Source organism: Aquila chrysaetos, chromosome Z (assembly GCF_900496995.4).
Source record: "Aquila chrysaetos chrysaetos chromosome Z, bAquChr1.4, whole genome shotgun sequence".
Taxonomy (NCBI): domain Eukaryota; kingdom Metazoa; phylum Chordata; class Aves; order Accipitriformes; family Accipitridae; genus Aquila; species Aquila chrysaetos.
Window position 1 is genome coordinate 51,756,518 of NC_044030.1, and position 14,604 is coordinate 51,771,121.

The 14,604-nt window shown below is 36.2% G+C and overlaps 1 protein-coding gene across 6 annotated transcripts in view; it reads right to left on the reverse strand.

Moving 5' to 3' along the window:
• Window positions 1-14,604, reverse strand: part of CCDC171 (coiled-coil domain containing 171) — a 153,273-nt gene that overhangs the window by 35,690 nt on the left and 102,979 nt on the right. For 3 of the 6 annotated variants that reach the window (XM_030004382.1, XM_030004383.1, XM_030004379.2), the window contains exons 23-24: window positions 6,850-6,981; window positions 2,077-2,091 (exon numbers count right to left, since the gene is read on the reverse strand). In XM_030004382.1, coding sequence (XP_029860242.1) covers window positions 2,077-2,091; window positions 6,850-6,981 — 147 coding nt within the window. Of the gene's footprint in view, window positions 1-2,076; window positions 2,092-5,105; window positions 5,136-6,849; window positions 6,982-14,604 lie in introns of those variants that run through there. The other 3 variants (XM_030004378.2, XM_030004380.2, XM_041121011.1) reach the window with 2 other exon arrangements.

Sequence of the window (14,604 nt, forward strand, 5' to 3'; positions counted from 1 at the left end):
AAAGGGTGTGAAATTCAAATTACACAAGGCAAATTTTCAGTATCACTGGCATTTTGAGGATGCCTCACTTTTTATGTTTTAAATTGTGTTTTGCTAACACACATTAATGTTATGTTTTAAGGGAATTATAGTTAAATTATGCTAAAATGTCTTTAAATATTTATCATCATGATACAACCAATCTGGAGATATGACTCCAGATACCAGCTGAACACATTCAAGAAGATTAAATTAAAGTTCTTCATGTTACATCTCTTCAATCTGGTTATTCAGATTTTACTTAGTTGTTAATTATTGTTTCTCAAGCCCTGCACCAACTTTATTTTTCACAAATTTAAGTTTGCAAAAGGTCAGGGTTGCGAGAGGTATCATCCCTCTCTAATGAGTTTAAAACACTTACTTATTTATGAGTATTTCAACTCAAGGTGCAAGTGCAAAGTATCGTTAGATTAATAATCGCTTCTGTCTTTAAAAGGTATGTTGGAAGGCAGGATCGTGGTCAGTCCGGAAGCAGCACATTTCGACACTAGCTAGGAAATCAGTCCTTTTGGAGAGGAGAAGAAAAGAGGGGGAGGGCAGCCCAGGTGCTGTTGATAGCAGCTGCTGAACTCCCGGAGACCCAGTTTTACCCAACAAGAAGCAGCAGTACAGTTCCAGAGAAGGCAGTATTCTGGCCTCTGTAATGAAATGGATAGTTCCTTTGTGGGTGAAATGGTGGAAGTAAAAATAAAACACTAGAAGTGTGTGCATGTTGGGTGCATGTATATATATAAAATGCACTACTAAGACCCTCTTAAAAAGGTTTCTCCTTTCTGAAGTATTAAGAGAAAAAAACCACAATTATATGTTCTTTTAACAGCCATGCCATTAAAAAAATAAAGCAAAAGGCTCCAAAACAGAAGTACAAGATTTGAAATACTAATAATTGAGTTTTCAAGCAGCTACTCCACTACTAGTTCATCCCATTAAGTCCTCATACCAGAAGTGATTTATGTTTGAGAGACTTGCCCTATGCAGAGGATAAAATCTGATGACAGAATTATAATGTTACCTTTGAAATCACTTGCTTCCTCAATTTGATAAGAACATTGTTATTGACAAGTAAACACAGGAATGACGAAGTGTTTATTATTTTGAGAAAAATTATCAGCAGAATTATGCATATCTTTTACCTTCCAATCTATCAAGCATAAATCTAAAATTAATGAACAAGTGAAAATAAACACAAATTAAGAAGCTTCTAACACTTTAAACTACATATATGTTTGCCCAATTAATTAGAAAAAGTGGACCTACAACACAATCAGATAATGCATGACTAAATCATACATGAATACATAATTTACATAAAATAAATGGTAAGAACCTACTCCTTCAAAAATTTATAATCATTATATGGTAACACTGAAGATATGTCAGTACTTGACTGTATTACTATTACCACTATAAGCCTTTATGCTATAACTGCACTTTTCATTTCAAATTACCTCAAAACACCTGAGAAACACAAAGAAGTACACATAAATCCCATGTGGACTTCCTAAACCTGCATGAACAGATGCACACGTGCTGAAGACAGAGACAGAGGAAAAGCAGGACCGAGGGAGCACAAGGCGGGGTGGGGGGAGAGGGAGAGGCAGAGAGAGAGGAAGAGGGGCAGAAGCAGAGGGGCAGTGGGGACGGAAAGACAGAGAGAGAGAGACAGAGCAAGCGAGACAGACCGGAGCGGGAAGGACAGGCACAGGGAGCAGGAGAGAGGGGCAGAGACTGAGAGAGAGAGAACAAGGCAGAGTGGCAGGCAGAGATGAACCGAGAAAGCACAAGCGTACAGCGGAGAGAGCAGGCACGGCAGGGAGAGAGAGCGCAAGAGCAGCAGTGAATGCGTGCTCATGCAGCAGTGTGCACACAGCAGCAAGCAAGCGTGCGGCAGAGAGTACACATGCAGTGCAGAGTGTGCACGCAGGACACAGGGAGAGACAACGTGCAGCAGAGAACGAGAAGTTCTCTGTGTGGCGCACAGAGAGACAAAAAGAGAGGGAGACAGACACGGACAGATGAGACAAAGTGAAAACTTACCCATCTGAAACCCACCTGGAGGAGAAAAAGCACACCACAAGTGTATAGTACCTTTCAAAATTAAGGAAGAGCTTAGTAATGAAAAATATAGGTTTACCTACTCAAGTCCCTGGTTATAACAAACTAAAATTTTCTTAATATGCAAGGGATTTCCAACAGTCAGGTCAATCTTACATCTCAGGTGAAGGGCAGCACACAAAGAAATGCATTCTCTTAAGCCCTATAAATACTGACAGATACATGTATGTGTACCCCTTTTACAGCAGAAGCCTGCCTATAGTCTCATCCTCACACCTGCTTTTTCATACACTACATAAATGCATTAAATATGCACATCCTCATTAAAGTCACTCACAAAACTTGCCCATTTGGATTCCCTAATTCATATAAATCCTGTAAAACAGCAACACAAGTTCATCTGTGAATATCAGTTCTCTTCCAAACCAACATCCAGATGTAACATCACACCCTTTACCAACCAGATACTAGAGGAGGAAAAGGCCCACCATGCCAAATACTGACCAAAAGTCAAAAATAGGGCCAATTAATAAAATATGCAAATGGAGACTTTGAAGACAGAGGTCAAGGTAGTTCCCATGACACAGAAAATGGTTACTCTTTCCCTAACTGTACATCTCCAGGCAGCTACTACGTGTGAACATCAGTGGCTGGCTGATCACACAGCCGTATGCATGTCTTTCAGACACAGAGTGGATGTGATTCTGACAACCACAGCTAGTTTCTTGTTGCCACTTTTTTTCACTGACACTGCCTGAATAAATCTGTTACTTCTGTGTATAAGAACACCTGGGACTTTGTCCATAAAGTCAGTGCTCCTCTGCTATGTTTAAACAGCTCCTGTACCTCCTGTAAAACCAACCTGCAACAGTAGATACAGAGCATAACCTAGGTATGCAAGGCAAAGCCACTGATTTGTATGTTGTTAGTCTTTCCCTGTTCGGGAATCAAGCACTTATACACGAAGTATACATTACAGATCCTATTGCTATTGCAAAGCTAGTCTGAGGTACCTAAATTTGCTTCAAGAAGTTTCTTTCATACCAGTTCTTACCCTTCTACACCTCCAAATAGAAGAAAATTTATTGTGAGAGTATACCAATGCTTAATTTTTTATACATGAACGTTTAAACCTTATCTGATTTATTGGGGGACTTTATGCATTGGTTTTTAGATCAAATTGCTTGCCATGAGTATTAATTACATACTTGATGTAAAAGTACTGGAGACAATTCAGAAGGAATCTTCTGAATGACCACTTTTTCTGTGAGCCAATAACCTCTTTCAGAAGACAGAGTTAAGAGAACATTATCCTCTTCCTAAAGGTGTAGCACAACTCAGTTTTGTATTTTATGAAGAGTTGATAACCTTTACTGGTTAACTTAAATAGTCATCTGCCAAGCAAGACTACTAGAATTAGGAATCCCATGTTATTTCAGATGCTCCTTTTCACCCTATATCCTGTATTTATTGGAGGCTTCACATACAGTTCCATTTTTTGTCTTCAGTAGGAACATTCAGGCACGGCCAGAACAGCACACCTTGAATCCTGTTCTCATGTGTTTTTCAGGTGCTTGAAAATAATACTGTATTTTCCACTTTCAAACTTAACTAAGTAACAAACCACAACTTTGTGACATAACATCCTTCACAGCAATTAAATAGCAGGTGAATGTGTTTCAAAGCTATAGCAACCACATCATTTTACTTTTCAAGATACTGCACTTTTTTCATTACTTATCCATCTCAAGTGACATTTTCAAACTATTGTAGTAATTCTTGTTACAATCTCCAAGAATTTAACAAATGCCTACAAATTAAGTCATATTTTCACTACTTGCATGGGGCTTTAGAAGTCATTCAGAGCAAGGACATTCTTGTTGAATAACTTACATTTCAATCTATTACATAATCTTGTAATTTAAGAGCCATTACATTAAGTGCAGGCTTTGGAGAAGATACATAGAACTTTGTGTCCCAAATATTTCATTTCATTATCTAAAGGTCTATCACCAGAGTGTACAACACATTTTTTTAAAAGATGCACACCACTTCTTGTACAGCTTAACAATTACTTCATTTGGGAATGAGAGAGGTTTTATTTGTGTGTTTGTTTGTTCAGCCCTGTAAGCATTCATAGTATTTGGAACGTTGGATCCATTTACTAGAAAAAACAACCTTCTGGTTTTACACGATAATTAACTAAGCATGCCACAAAAAAGCAAAACTCTGATAGCTTACTTCACAGTCAAGCAACTTAGGTTCATTATGCCAATCTTCTTTGCATTTGTATCCTATAAAGAAAGCATGTTTTTCCCAAGAAACATTCATATAGACATAACAGCAATTTAAAAATTCCAAGACTTCCCATATTCCCAAAGACAAGGAATATAGACCCCTAACGCCGCTGAGCCCATCAGGTAAATTAAGGATAGCAGATTTCATTCAAAACACCTTTTAGAGCCACTTGCTTTCTGAAAAATTTGGAAGACAGATAACCCATGCAGATGTGTACACACATACAAATATACTAGCTTTTTTCTTCCTCTCATATGATGAAAAAGTGATACATGCTGAACCAATGGATATAAAATTATTATTAATTACTGATTCCAGCCACCTACTATGAACTGGATGCATGAATAATATAAATAAAATAATGCAATCTTCTGTGAGTACTCAACACTTCTGATAGCCAGTGCTTCATCCCTATAATACTGTCTAATTTAGGATCTGAATTTTTATGCAATTTTTTAAAAGAAACCATCAAATATCAATACATTCAGACTTAGAAAAAACCTCCTTATGTCTAACAGTTGCAGATAATAAGGCCTTCAACTGAAATGTACTTGTCACAGAGTAACTACAAAATACATGTAGTAGTAGTGGTTATGGAGACCAGGCATGCAAACAGTGCCACTGGTTTTAATAAGAAGTGTCCATAAAGTGATTACTAACTGCTTACCTCATTCAAGTTTGCAGGATTGTCCTTAATATAGTTTCACATACAGTGAAATTAAAATCAATTAGCTGACTCCCAGCTATAAAGGGAAATTTTATAATAAAATTTCTGTAATGTACTAAGAAAGTTATCAAACAGGCACTATATAACTAGAGGCGAGGAGAGGAGAGGGGAAGGGAAAGGCAAAAAGGAACTGCACACTGAGATGGACTGTGAATCACTGATGCTGTTTGTGTATGTACAAAGTAACCACGTGTAACTGGAGCTGTCAGGTGAAAAAAAAGTATGTTTACAATACTGCACCACCAGTAAGCTACCCAGCACATACATTGCTATGTGTTAGTTATACCACAAGCACTCTGTACAAATATGAAATGCAACTTGTTATACTTCTGTTTCTCTTCATCTTCTTAGAAAGAAAGAAGGAATAGGCTGTCTTGCAAATGATTCAACAATCGTTCTTAGGGTAAAAAAGAATGGGAGTTGGGATGGGACAAAAAAACTGGCAGCTATCACTGAATGGGCCACCAATTTAGAAGAGCAGTATTTAAAAGCTGGTGATTTCCGTGACAGCGTCTTTGAAAACATGCCACCTGTGGAACCTTTTGCACAGCCTTAAAAGTGATCATCACTGTACTGGGAAAACAATTGCAACTCTACCCTCTGCTATAGACATACAGCTGTGTTAATTAAAGTTCATGGGAATCTCAAGGTGTTACACATTACTACTTTATTATGGAAACACAATAATACACACATAATTTAAATCTTTATCATGTTGAATCGCATGCATGCAAGAGGGCCACAGTGAGAAACGTCCAGCTTAGAATCTGCCTTTCTTGAATGTTTGGTTTTGTGACCCTGTTCCTGCAACTATATACTGCATCTAGAACAGAAAATCTACAATAAATTAAAAAGGATTACTACAGAAATGTATACACATTATGCAATACTTGTATTGTCTGTCTTCCTTACGCTTTACATGACTAGCTTTCCTCTCTCTGATTAACACAGAAGAGCACAATGAAAGTGTATGTACTCACTCTGCCTTTCGTTCCCTCATTGCGAAAACAAAATGTTCTGCCTTTAGCAATAATGTATCATGAGAATGAAGTCATCCTGCACAGCTATAAAGACTAAGGGGCAGTTTGTGTACAAAAAGATGTAACAAACTTAAAAACAAAAGGAGGCACTGCACAGAATCCGTTTTCAGAGCTCAAAATATGTACATTTTCAGTTCATTTTTCTTTTTTCCCCATTGTTTCCTCCTAATGAAAATAGTATTTTGAAACATACAAGTCTTTAAACCTACACAAACAAATAGCTTCTATATTTAAGTATTCCAAATAGCAGTTTCTTTTAAATTAGGAATGCTCAAAAATAACTATTACTTCTAAAACCGTAATATGGAAAAATCTGATACTGACCAAGAAGCAGCATAAAAATCCTCTTTTTTTTTTTTTTCCTATTTTATTTGTCTTGCTTAAATTAGGGGGGGGGGGAAGGAAAGGAAGGGTGGGATAGAGTGATATTAATTTTCAAATATAACATTTGCATTTTTTCATGGTCATATTCCCGTCAGTTATTTAACATTGTAACTGCAAAATTAAAAGTTCACATCATCTCTGAAATATTGTATTAAAGAGTATATATGGAAATTATTTCTTTTTCAACTCTTGACTGCAATAGTTTTGAAGCTTTTTGTTCTCCACACATTGAGAGCAGTCTAGCTTCTTGTTCTATCTCAGATGCAAAAAAGGAAAAAAAGAAACAGGATTATTTTAGACTCTAACCTGAAATGCTACAACCTCTGGCCTGCCCTTCAGCCTTTCCACTGCAAAGGTCTCTAGGTGCAGTTTGGGTAGCTGCAGGGTGAAGTCATTCCTGGTTGCCGCAGTCCGTGACAGCAAGGTCTGATCTCTGACCTAAAGGGAAAAAAACAGCATCAATGGTAATTCCCCTTCAGACACATTAACTGGGATGAACTGGGTCCCCTTGAGCCCACTGAGTGGACTTGCATTGATCGCTGGACCTGAAATCCATGAATAAATTTAGGACTAATTGATTTTTCGTTGCAAATAAATCTCTAATTCAGAGTGCTGGGAGAGAATGTTAAGAAGAAAAAGCATCTTCCCCTGGTCTGAAATGAGAAGGAAAGAAGAGACACTAAGGGCTCACAAGCCCACCTGGTATATACATTTCACAGGTCTGTCCTCTGTAAAAACCTCATAAGAAAAATAATAGTAATTGTACTTCTGACTCAAACAAACATCTGCTATGAAATTAAAAAGTTCATGTGATCATACAAACAAGAAGCTGGCATGAGAGTTCTGTCTACTGTAGGGAGATCATATCAGTCCTCCACAATAAGGTTCATTTAATATTAATTCAGTTAAACCCCAGATTAAAATGAATAATCCTCAAACAAAGCAAAATAAACCAACCTGTAGCTCTGCAATTAACAGAAGGAGAAAAAAACCCCAAACCTTCTACAAGATTTCTTATTGTGGACTCACTGTAAGAAATAATGCACTAATTGGTATTAATCGACTTTTATACAGTTTCTAACTATGCCAAGTTGGAGTGGGAAATGCTACAATTTGCACAAAATTCAGACAGTTTGATATTTAGTTAGTTTTGCAGGCAGTCTGAAAAGAAAGGATGAAACAAAACCCCCAAGCAGTAGCAATGCCATTTCTACATACGGCCACAACCATCACCAAAGGCCGTTGGTGTCACAGTGCCACCTGCTGACTAAGCGAGAAACTAGTTTTAATTTAAAAACTCGCGTGCCTTCGGAGTGGTTACAAACGCATAGGTAAAACTCTCAGCAATGTAAAGTGATTAACGCTTTTGTCTTTAAACACAGGCAGACTTACTAGTGTTGCACACGAGACAAATATTGTTATCATTATTTAAAATGCAACATTTTTCCACATATTACAACATGTAATTAGCCTATCAGCATGGCTGTGAAATTACATGTATTTAACACAGAACTTCCATGGACACATCACTTACATTCAGATACCATGTGCTGCTGCACACCCATTTTTCATTCTATTTAATACAAAAATTATCATGTCCACCTCCACGAGGTCCCAGTAGTCAGGTTAGATTCTAATACAGATGGATAGTCACACATACAAATATATGTTACTACAAATGAATAGATGAAATACATTCATTTGGCATAGACTGTGTCTGTTGAGTAACAATAGGTAGTACTGCAAAAATAATTTACTGTCTTTAACAATAATGAACATCTGATACTAAAACATATGCTAAATATATACTAAATACATATAAATCAATAGATAAACCATTTACTAAATACTCTTTAAAATAAATTTCAGTTTTTCTTAGAGCCTCCTTTGCCCAAAAGAACTCACCAAACATGAATTAAAACCTGTCCATTCATTTTAAATCCCAGATTACTTTTTTGTAACCACTTACAAAATTAATTTTTGTAAAATGTTGATCATGAGTGAACATATTTCAAATAATAGCACAGCCTTTGAAATCTGCTCTGACTGAAAGAAGTATGCACGTGTAAATCTACTGATACAAAGAAGAAAAGATTTTATTTTATTTGTTGCTCTGTTCTGTGGGAATAGGGAGCCCTACATTTCCCAAGTTGACCTAAAGAATTCCTGTCAATACCTGTGGCTGCCAAACATATGCACTATGATGCAATTTTTATAACAGGAAAGGTCCTCTACACGTTTTTTGCACACATAGTGCACTAGGTTCAGGATATACAGTCCTGTGGAACAAACATACTCTCCTGAGTGTTCTGTCAGCATGTGTAATTCCGGTCAGATGTTAACCTTGCTGAATATAACAAAATGCATTACTTTAAATATACATATATATATATATATACACACATACACACACATACATACACTTGATTTACATTTTTATAGCTTATATACCCCAACTTTTCAGTGTCTTTGCTGCCAATATGCACACAGATAAAAGAAAACATTAATGTGGATTAAGGTACTAAGAATTTATCAACATCAAACCACCAGTGTTTTGCCTTCTACCCTTCTGAACCATAGTCAATAGATCTAAATATTTTACTGCACCCTGGCCAATTCATTGTTTGATGTTTAAAAACTCACCCAGAATCAAAGAAAATTTATTAAATTTCAGTCCCCAAATGAGATACTATTAGCTTTGAAAGTCAAGTTTAACTGCGATATTGATGATTCTCTTTTTTCTGTGACAAAATTCACAAGGGAAATCCCTATGTCAAAGTACAAAAGCAGATTGCTAATACCAGGGGGAAAAAAACAATGTATAAGCAATGTAGGTATAATACACACACAATACAGACAGTGGAAGTCCTTTTAACCCTATTAGTTTCAAACTCTCCATTTCAGTATTGGGGCCTGACACTCACTGAACAATAAAATATAAAAGCCATTTTTTAAAATGGCTGAATTGTGGTAAACATATGCCATTAATACCACTGCACCAGAAAAGTACATATTAGCTCCTTAAAGAGTATATTTAATATGAAAATTCACAACTAAAAAAACAAACCCAAAACTTTTTGTGTTTGTAAATACTTAGATCGTAAAGAGTGAATCTCATTATCAACATGCATACTGAGAAACAGAAAAAGAAGCTAGAGTTTTCCTTTGAAAAATACTCACAGGGATTTGGGAAAAATTATAAGAACAAAAGACTGGGCATATACTATACAAATATAATTACATTTTTTCACTAAAAGTGAAACCAGTCTTCAAGCTGACTACCTATTTGAGGAATGGAAAGCTATAATGGCCATGCCTGCATGGAATCATGCTAAATAGGCCGTGCCTATATGAAATCTTGGTTAAGAACTAATTTCATCACTTCCTGGCTATTTGCTTTTTCAGATCCAGAAAGACAATGATAGGAGTTTGGAGACGGTGATTATTTCCTCATCTTCTAAGGAAGTAAGCACAGTACTCATACATTTACATTACAGAAATATCAGGCAAAGGTAAAACTGGTAATTTTAATTTAAAAAAACTTTTTTTTTTTTTTTTTTGGCAGCTTGACAGAGAGGAAAACCATCCTATGCAGTTAAGCTTTATGATACAAGTTTCAGAGCTTTTTTGTATTTGATGACACTTTTTTTTTTCTCGACATGAAATCTAAAGGAAGACTATTCTACCTGAGAGGTCTCCTTAGGCTAGAGACCTAATGCTATAATCAAAAAAACCTAATCAGCTAATGAGGCTTACTGCAATGATTTAAAATGTCTGAAACCAGTTCCACTTCCCTATACTCAGAAATTAATAGAGAGAAAAAATAAATAGATGTATCTATAGCCAATGCTAGTGAAGATTTTGGCTATTTCTGATTTCGGTAAGCATAATTTTGGCTGAGACCGTGAAAAATTGCAAGAGTGATTTTATATGGAGCAGAGTAAGTACTGCGACAGTGGGCTGCTACGTATGATCATTAGATTTTTCAGTTTAGCCTTACATAAATACTGGCTGACAACAGGCAAAATCACAAACAGATCCACACAACTCTACTACAACACTCAAAACATTTTAAAACAAAGGAGCACAGTGACTTATGACAGTGTTTAACTTTTTAATTAATTAAGAGAGCAACACAGAAGACAACTCTATAGCTACTCAATTTAAAATCAATAAAGTACTGATGAATTCAGATCAAAGCTGAAACTGAATAATAAACTGAAGTTACGTTATTGACTGAACCAAGGTGTAGAATTTGATGGGCTAATTCCACATGTCCAAAAATGATGTTAAAAATTCTCAGCTGATCAGAGATAATTTTATTTACAGTCCACTTCTGTGCTCACTTGTTTGTTTTCTCTCTGCAAGTTTGAGCTGGTATGTCCAGTTACGCCAACAGAGACATGGTACTAAATGGTAGCAAGTTGTAAATGGTATTAAGATGTGCTTACCCCTCCATAACTCTTTGCTCTTTGCCTGGTTACTGTCTGACTGGTACAACAAACCTGAGATTTTAGTTGCTTATTTTGGGCCTAATTCAATGATTTCTTATGGTGAAAAGTAAATAAGATTATTTATGGATATAAACTTCACTATGTAAGCTATACAGGAGAACCTTTTATAAGTTCAAAGTTCACCAGTTCTACACAAAAAATAGCACCTGGAAAGTAAAAGACTTTGGGCTTATTTTACTTTCATTTCCTACTACTATTTTTAATAGCATATCATCTGCAATTTAAACAGTGGAACAAAAACCACAATGATGCAGTGATTTGGTGATAAGTTAATGGCAAACAATGATTTAGTCTGCTTGACTTTGAGATGACCATATTGCTGAGATAACAGAAGCTACAAATATGTTATGCAAATCATTCTAAAAGAGTGCAAGCAAATGGTTTCTACTACACCATTATGTGTTCTGCATGTGACATATAATTAACAAAAATGTTTTTAGAACTTTTTAAAATAGAAGGAGGCAGTTTGAATGCAAACCGCATCTTAGTCTTAACCGCAGTCTTGTAAATATGTGGCTGATTTAGCTGCATAATGTCCATACCTCCAGGGCAGCATGTAGAATGGAGGCCGTACTGCACAAATCAAGGACATGCACATCTACTGCACGTGGTCCTTTGCCTTCTTTGATAAGAAGCACTTTAACAGAAATAAGTTATATAGTAACTCATTTGAATGGGCAAGTCTTTGTTACAGTGGCACAAATGATCACAGAACTAAGGAGAATAACAAAAAAAGTATACACAATGGTGGACAGAATTAAACCTTCATGAACACTTCCTAATTTTTTAATGTTTAGTTATGAATTGTTGATGTTCTCTTAGTCTATACTAAAAAATACAAGTAAATATACATGAAGGAGTTTGCACCAACAATAGTACTGAATAGTGTTGATTACAGTAGTTCTTCACGTAAGTTGCCAATCCAGATGATCTTTCTAAAGATATAATCCATATACTGTCATTCCTGAGTACAGGCTCTCTAGAAGATCACACCTGAAGTATTAGACCTTTAAGGGAATACAGACCCCATAAGATTTGCTGAAGGATTTGGCATATGTGACCCAAAGAACTATATATCACAGCACCCCGTCAGATCCAAGAGACAATCTGTTAATAGTTGCTCATAAACACCAGAGTCTGAGTCTGCCCTGAAAATGAGGACACCACTCAAAAAACACATATTGATCTTACTGAATCAGAGCCTATAATCACAGAGACAATATTTTCCATCAAGATGCTTCAGCAGTCAAGGATCACTCCAGAAGTAGAGAGACTGCCTGTGACAAGATTACATTGTTTAAACTGAAGGCACTTTAAATCAAACACCTGAGAACTAGAAAATTATAGCCAGAATTAGAGAGCAAAACAGGTAAGGAATGATGTTGGGAACCAAACCAGTCAACTGAACTGCAAAAAAACCCCCTCAAACTCTTCCTGCGCTCCCCCTGCCCCCCCAACCTCACCCCATCCCCCTGAAGGCGAAACCAAACTACACCAAATCACAGCTTACCTTGCTTAGACAAAATACTGCCTCATAGGAGGGAAAGGGAAAAAGAGCTACATGATACAGTTAAATGGATAGTTGTTATACAGCCATCACAGTTAGGTTTAAGTAATCTATTAAAGGCCAGCAGATTGTTGCATACTTTTTCATTAAAAGAAGGCATACATCCTCAAACCCAAAGGTCTGACTTGTGTTGATAGTGGATGTTTTAAGTAGCATTTCCACATACCCTGCTGTAGGTTGCCATAAACAAGTGTAATTAGGTATACCAAATATTTCACTTAATTGCAAATCTACTAAAAATTTCTATATCAGCATACAGATTTAGTCACTATCCTTTTTGATTACTGCCATGCAAATCTGTATTTAATTACAATACAAGCCATTTCATAGGTTGTTTTGAATGTTCTTTTGAATGTTCTTTTGAACACTAATTACTGCATAACAGCATTTGTGTAAGGAGACATCTATCTCATAAAACTGATGTTTTGGGTATGCTTGGCTTTTTCTTCTTTTTTTTTCTCAAAGACTAGTCAAGATTCTGGAAATTAATTTTCTGAGTAGAATACCATCCCAGGCTTACCTGTAAGTTTAATTCATGCTTTCTCATATTACTACACACACACACTACACACTCTGTTGAATAAGATGTTAATTTTATCCAGAGTTGTTTTTTGCAGCATTGACCACTGCACCTAAGCTTTGCTGCAGTTGCAGGATGTGCGCTATAATACATCCCCTATGAATGGATTTCAGTGACCTTGGGTTGAAAATGAACCTATGTCTGAAGAAAATAAGTTAATGTATTCAGTAATTCCACAATTCTCCAAACAAGGATTTTTCCTTACTGAAGGCAAACTGCACAAAAGTATTCAGGCTTTAAAAAAAAAACAAAAACAAAAACCAAAAACAAAAACAAAACCCCAAAAAACCCAAAAGACAAAGAAGATAAATGCACCCTAAAATTAGTTATTTAGATATATCTAAACTGAAAACAGTTAAGTACATGGCTATGACATTCGGCAATGTCTTATCTTTAGTTTGTCAAGGTTTTTAAATCCCTCTTGAGCTGGAGTACCATTTTTAGCTTGGCTAGGTCAGAATGACACTGAACAGTATGAGTGATGACACACTAGACAGCTATATGGACAGAGTTGTCATCAGCAAGCCAGCTGTGCTAACACCTGTATGTCCTGCACAACTGATCTTTAGGAACAAGGATCAAGAAAGTCAGATTACCGGAGGGGGAAACAAAAGTCATTCATAAAACATTGAAATGAAGAGGTGCCAATTTGAGATAGAGAAGAAGAAAAAGTAATCTTTTTATTGCCTTTTTTTTTTTATCACAGCGAATAGCTTGTTTCCTACTGTAAACTTCTTACAACAGTCATTTAGAATTTCAATATTCTAACTGGATTTTCTGTGATTTTATTGCATGTACACATACCCACTGTTTCAACAGGCTTGCGATAGGACTGGTTTAGAACAACCAAGGACCACAGAGATGAACAGATTCTGAGCACACACACACAAGCAGGCTTCACTCTGTTAATGTGTCTAAACATACAGAAGAACCACCTCGGGGAGTTACATTAGACTAGGGAAAAATTTTCAAGTCGAGATCACTAAAACAAGAGCTTTTAAATCATTATTGAGATAACTAAATAATATGATAGACTACAGATCCCAGTTAACTCAGAGAAATGTGGCTGATCAGTACACCTAAAAGTATTGAAATCTGATTTTGGCAGCTAAATTAAACTTCATAACTGTTCTGTTTTTTCAAGGCCTGATCAATTTGCCATTTCTTGCTGAAACTAACAATTAATGCTACTTAACACTGAGTGTGTGCTTACTGATGTAGTCACTTGTATATGGACTTAAACCCATTGTAAATAAATTTCTTACAGGCCATGAAACAACCATCATAAGGAAGTGCATTTTACTGCTACGGACCATAGCAGAAATAGCAATTTAATGCTATGACGTTACTCATTCTCAAGTCTTCAATGGTCCCACCCCATCTCCAACTGTCTTTGTCCT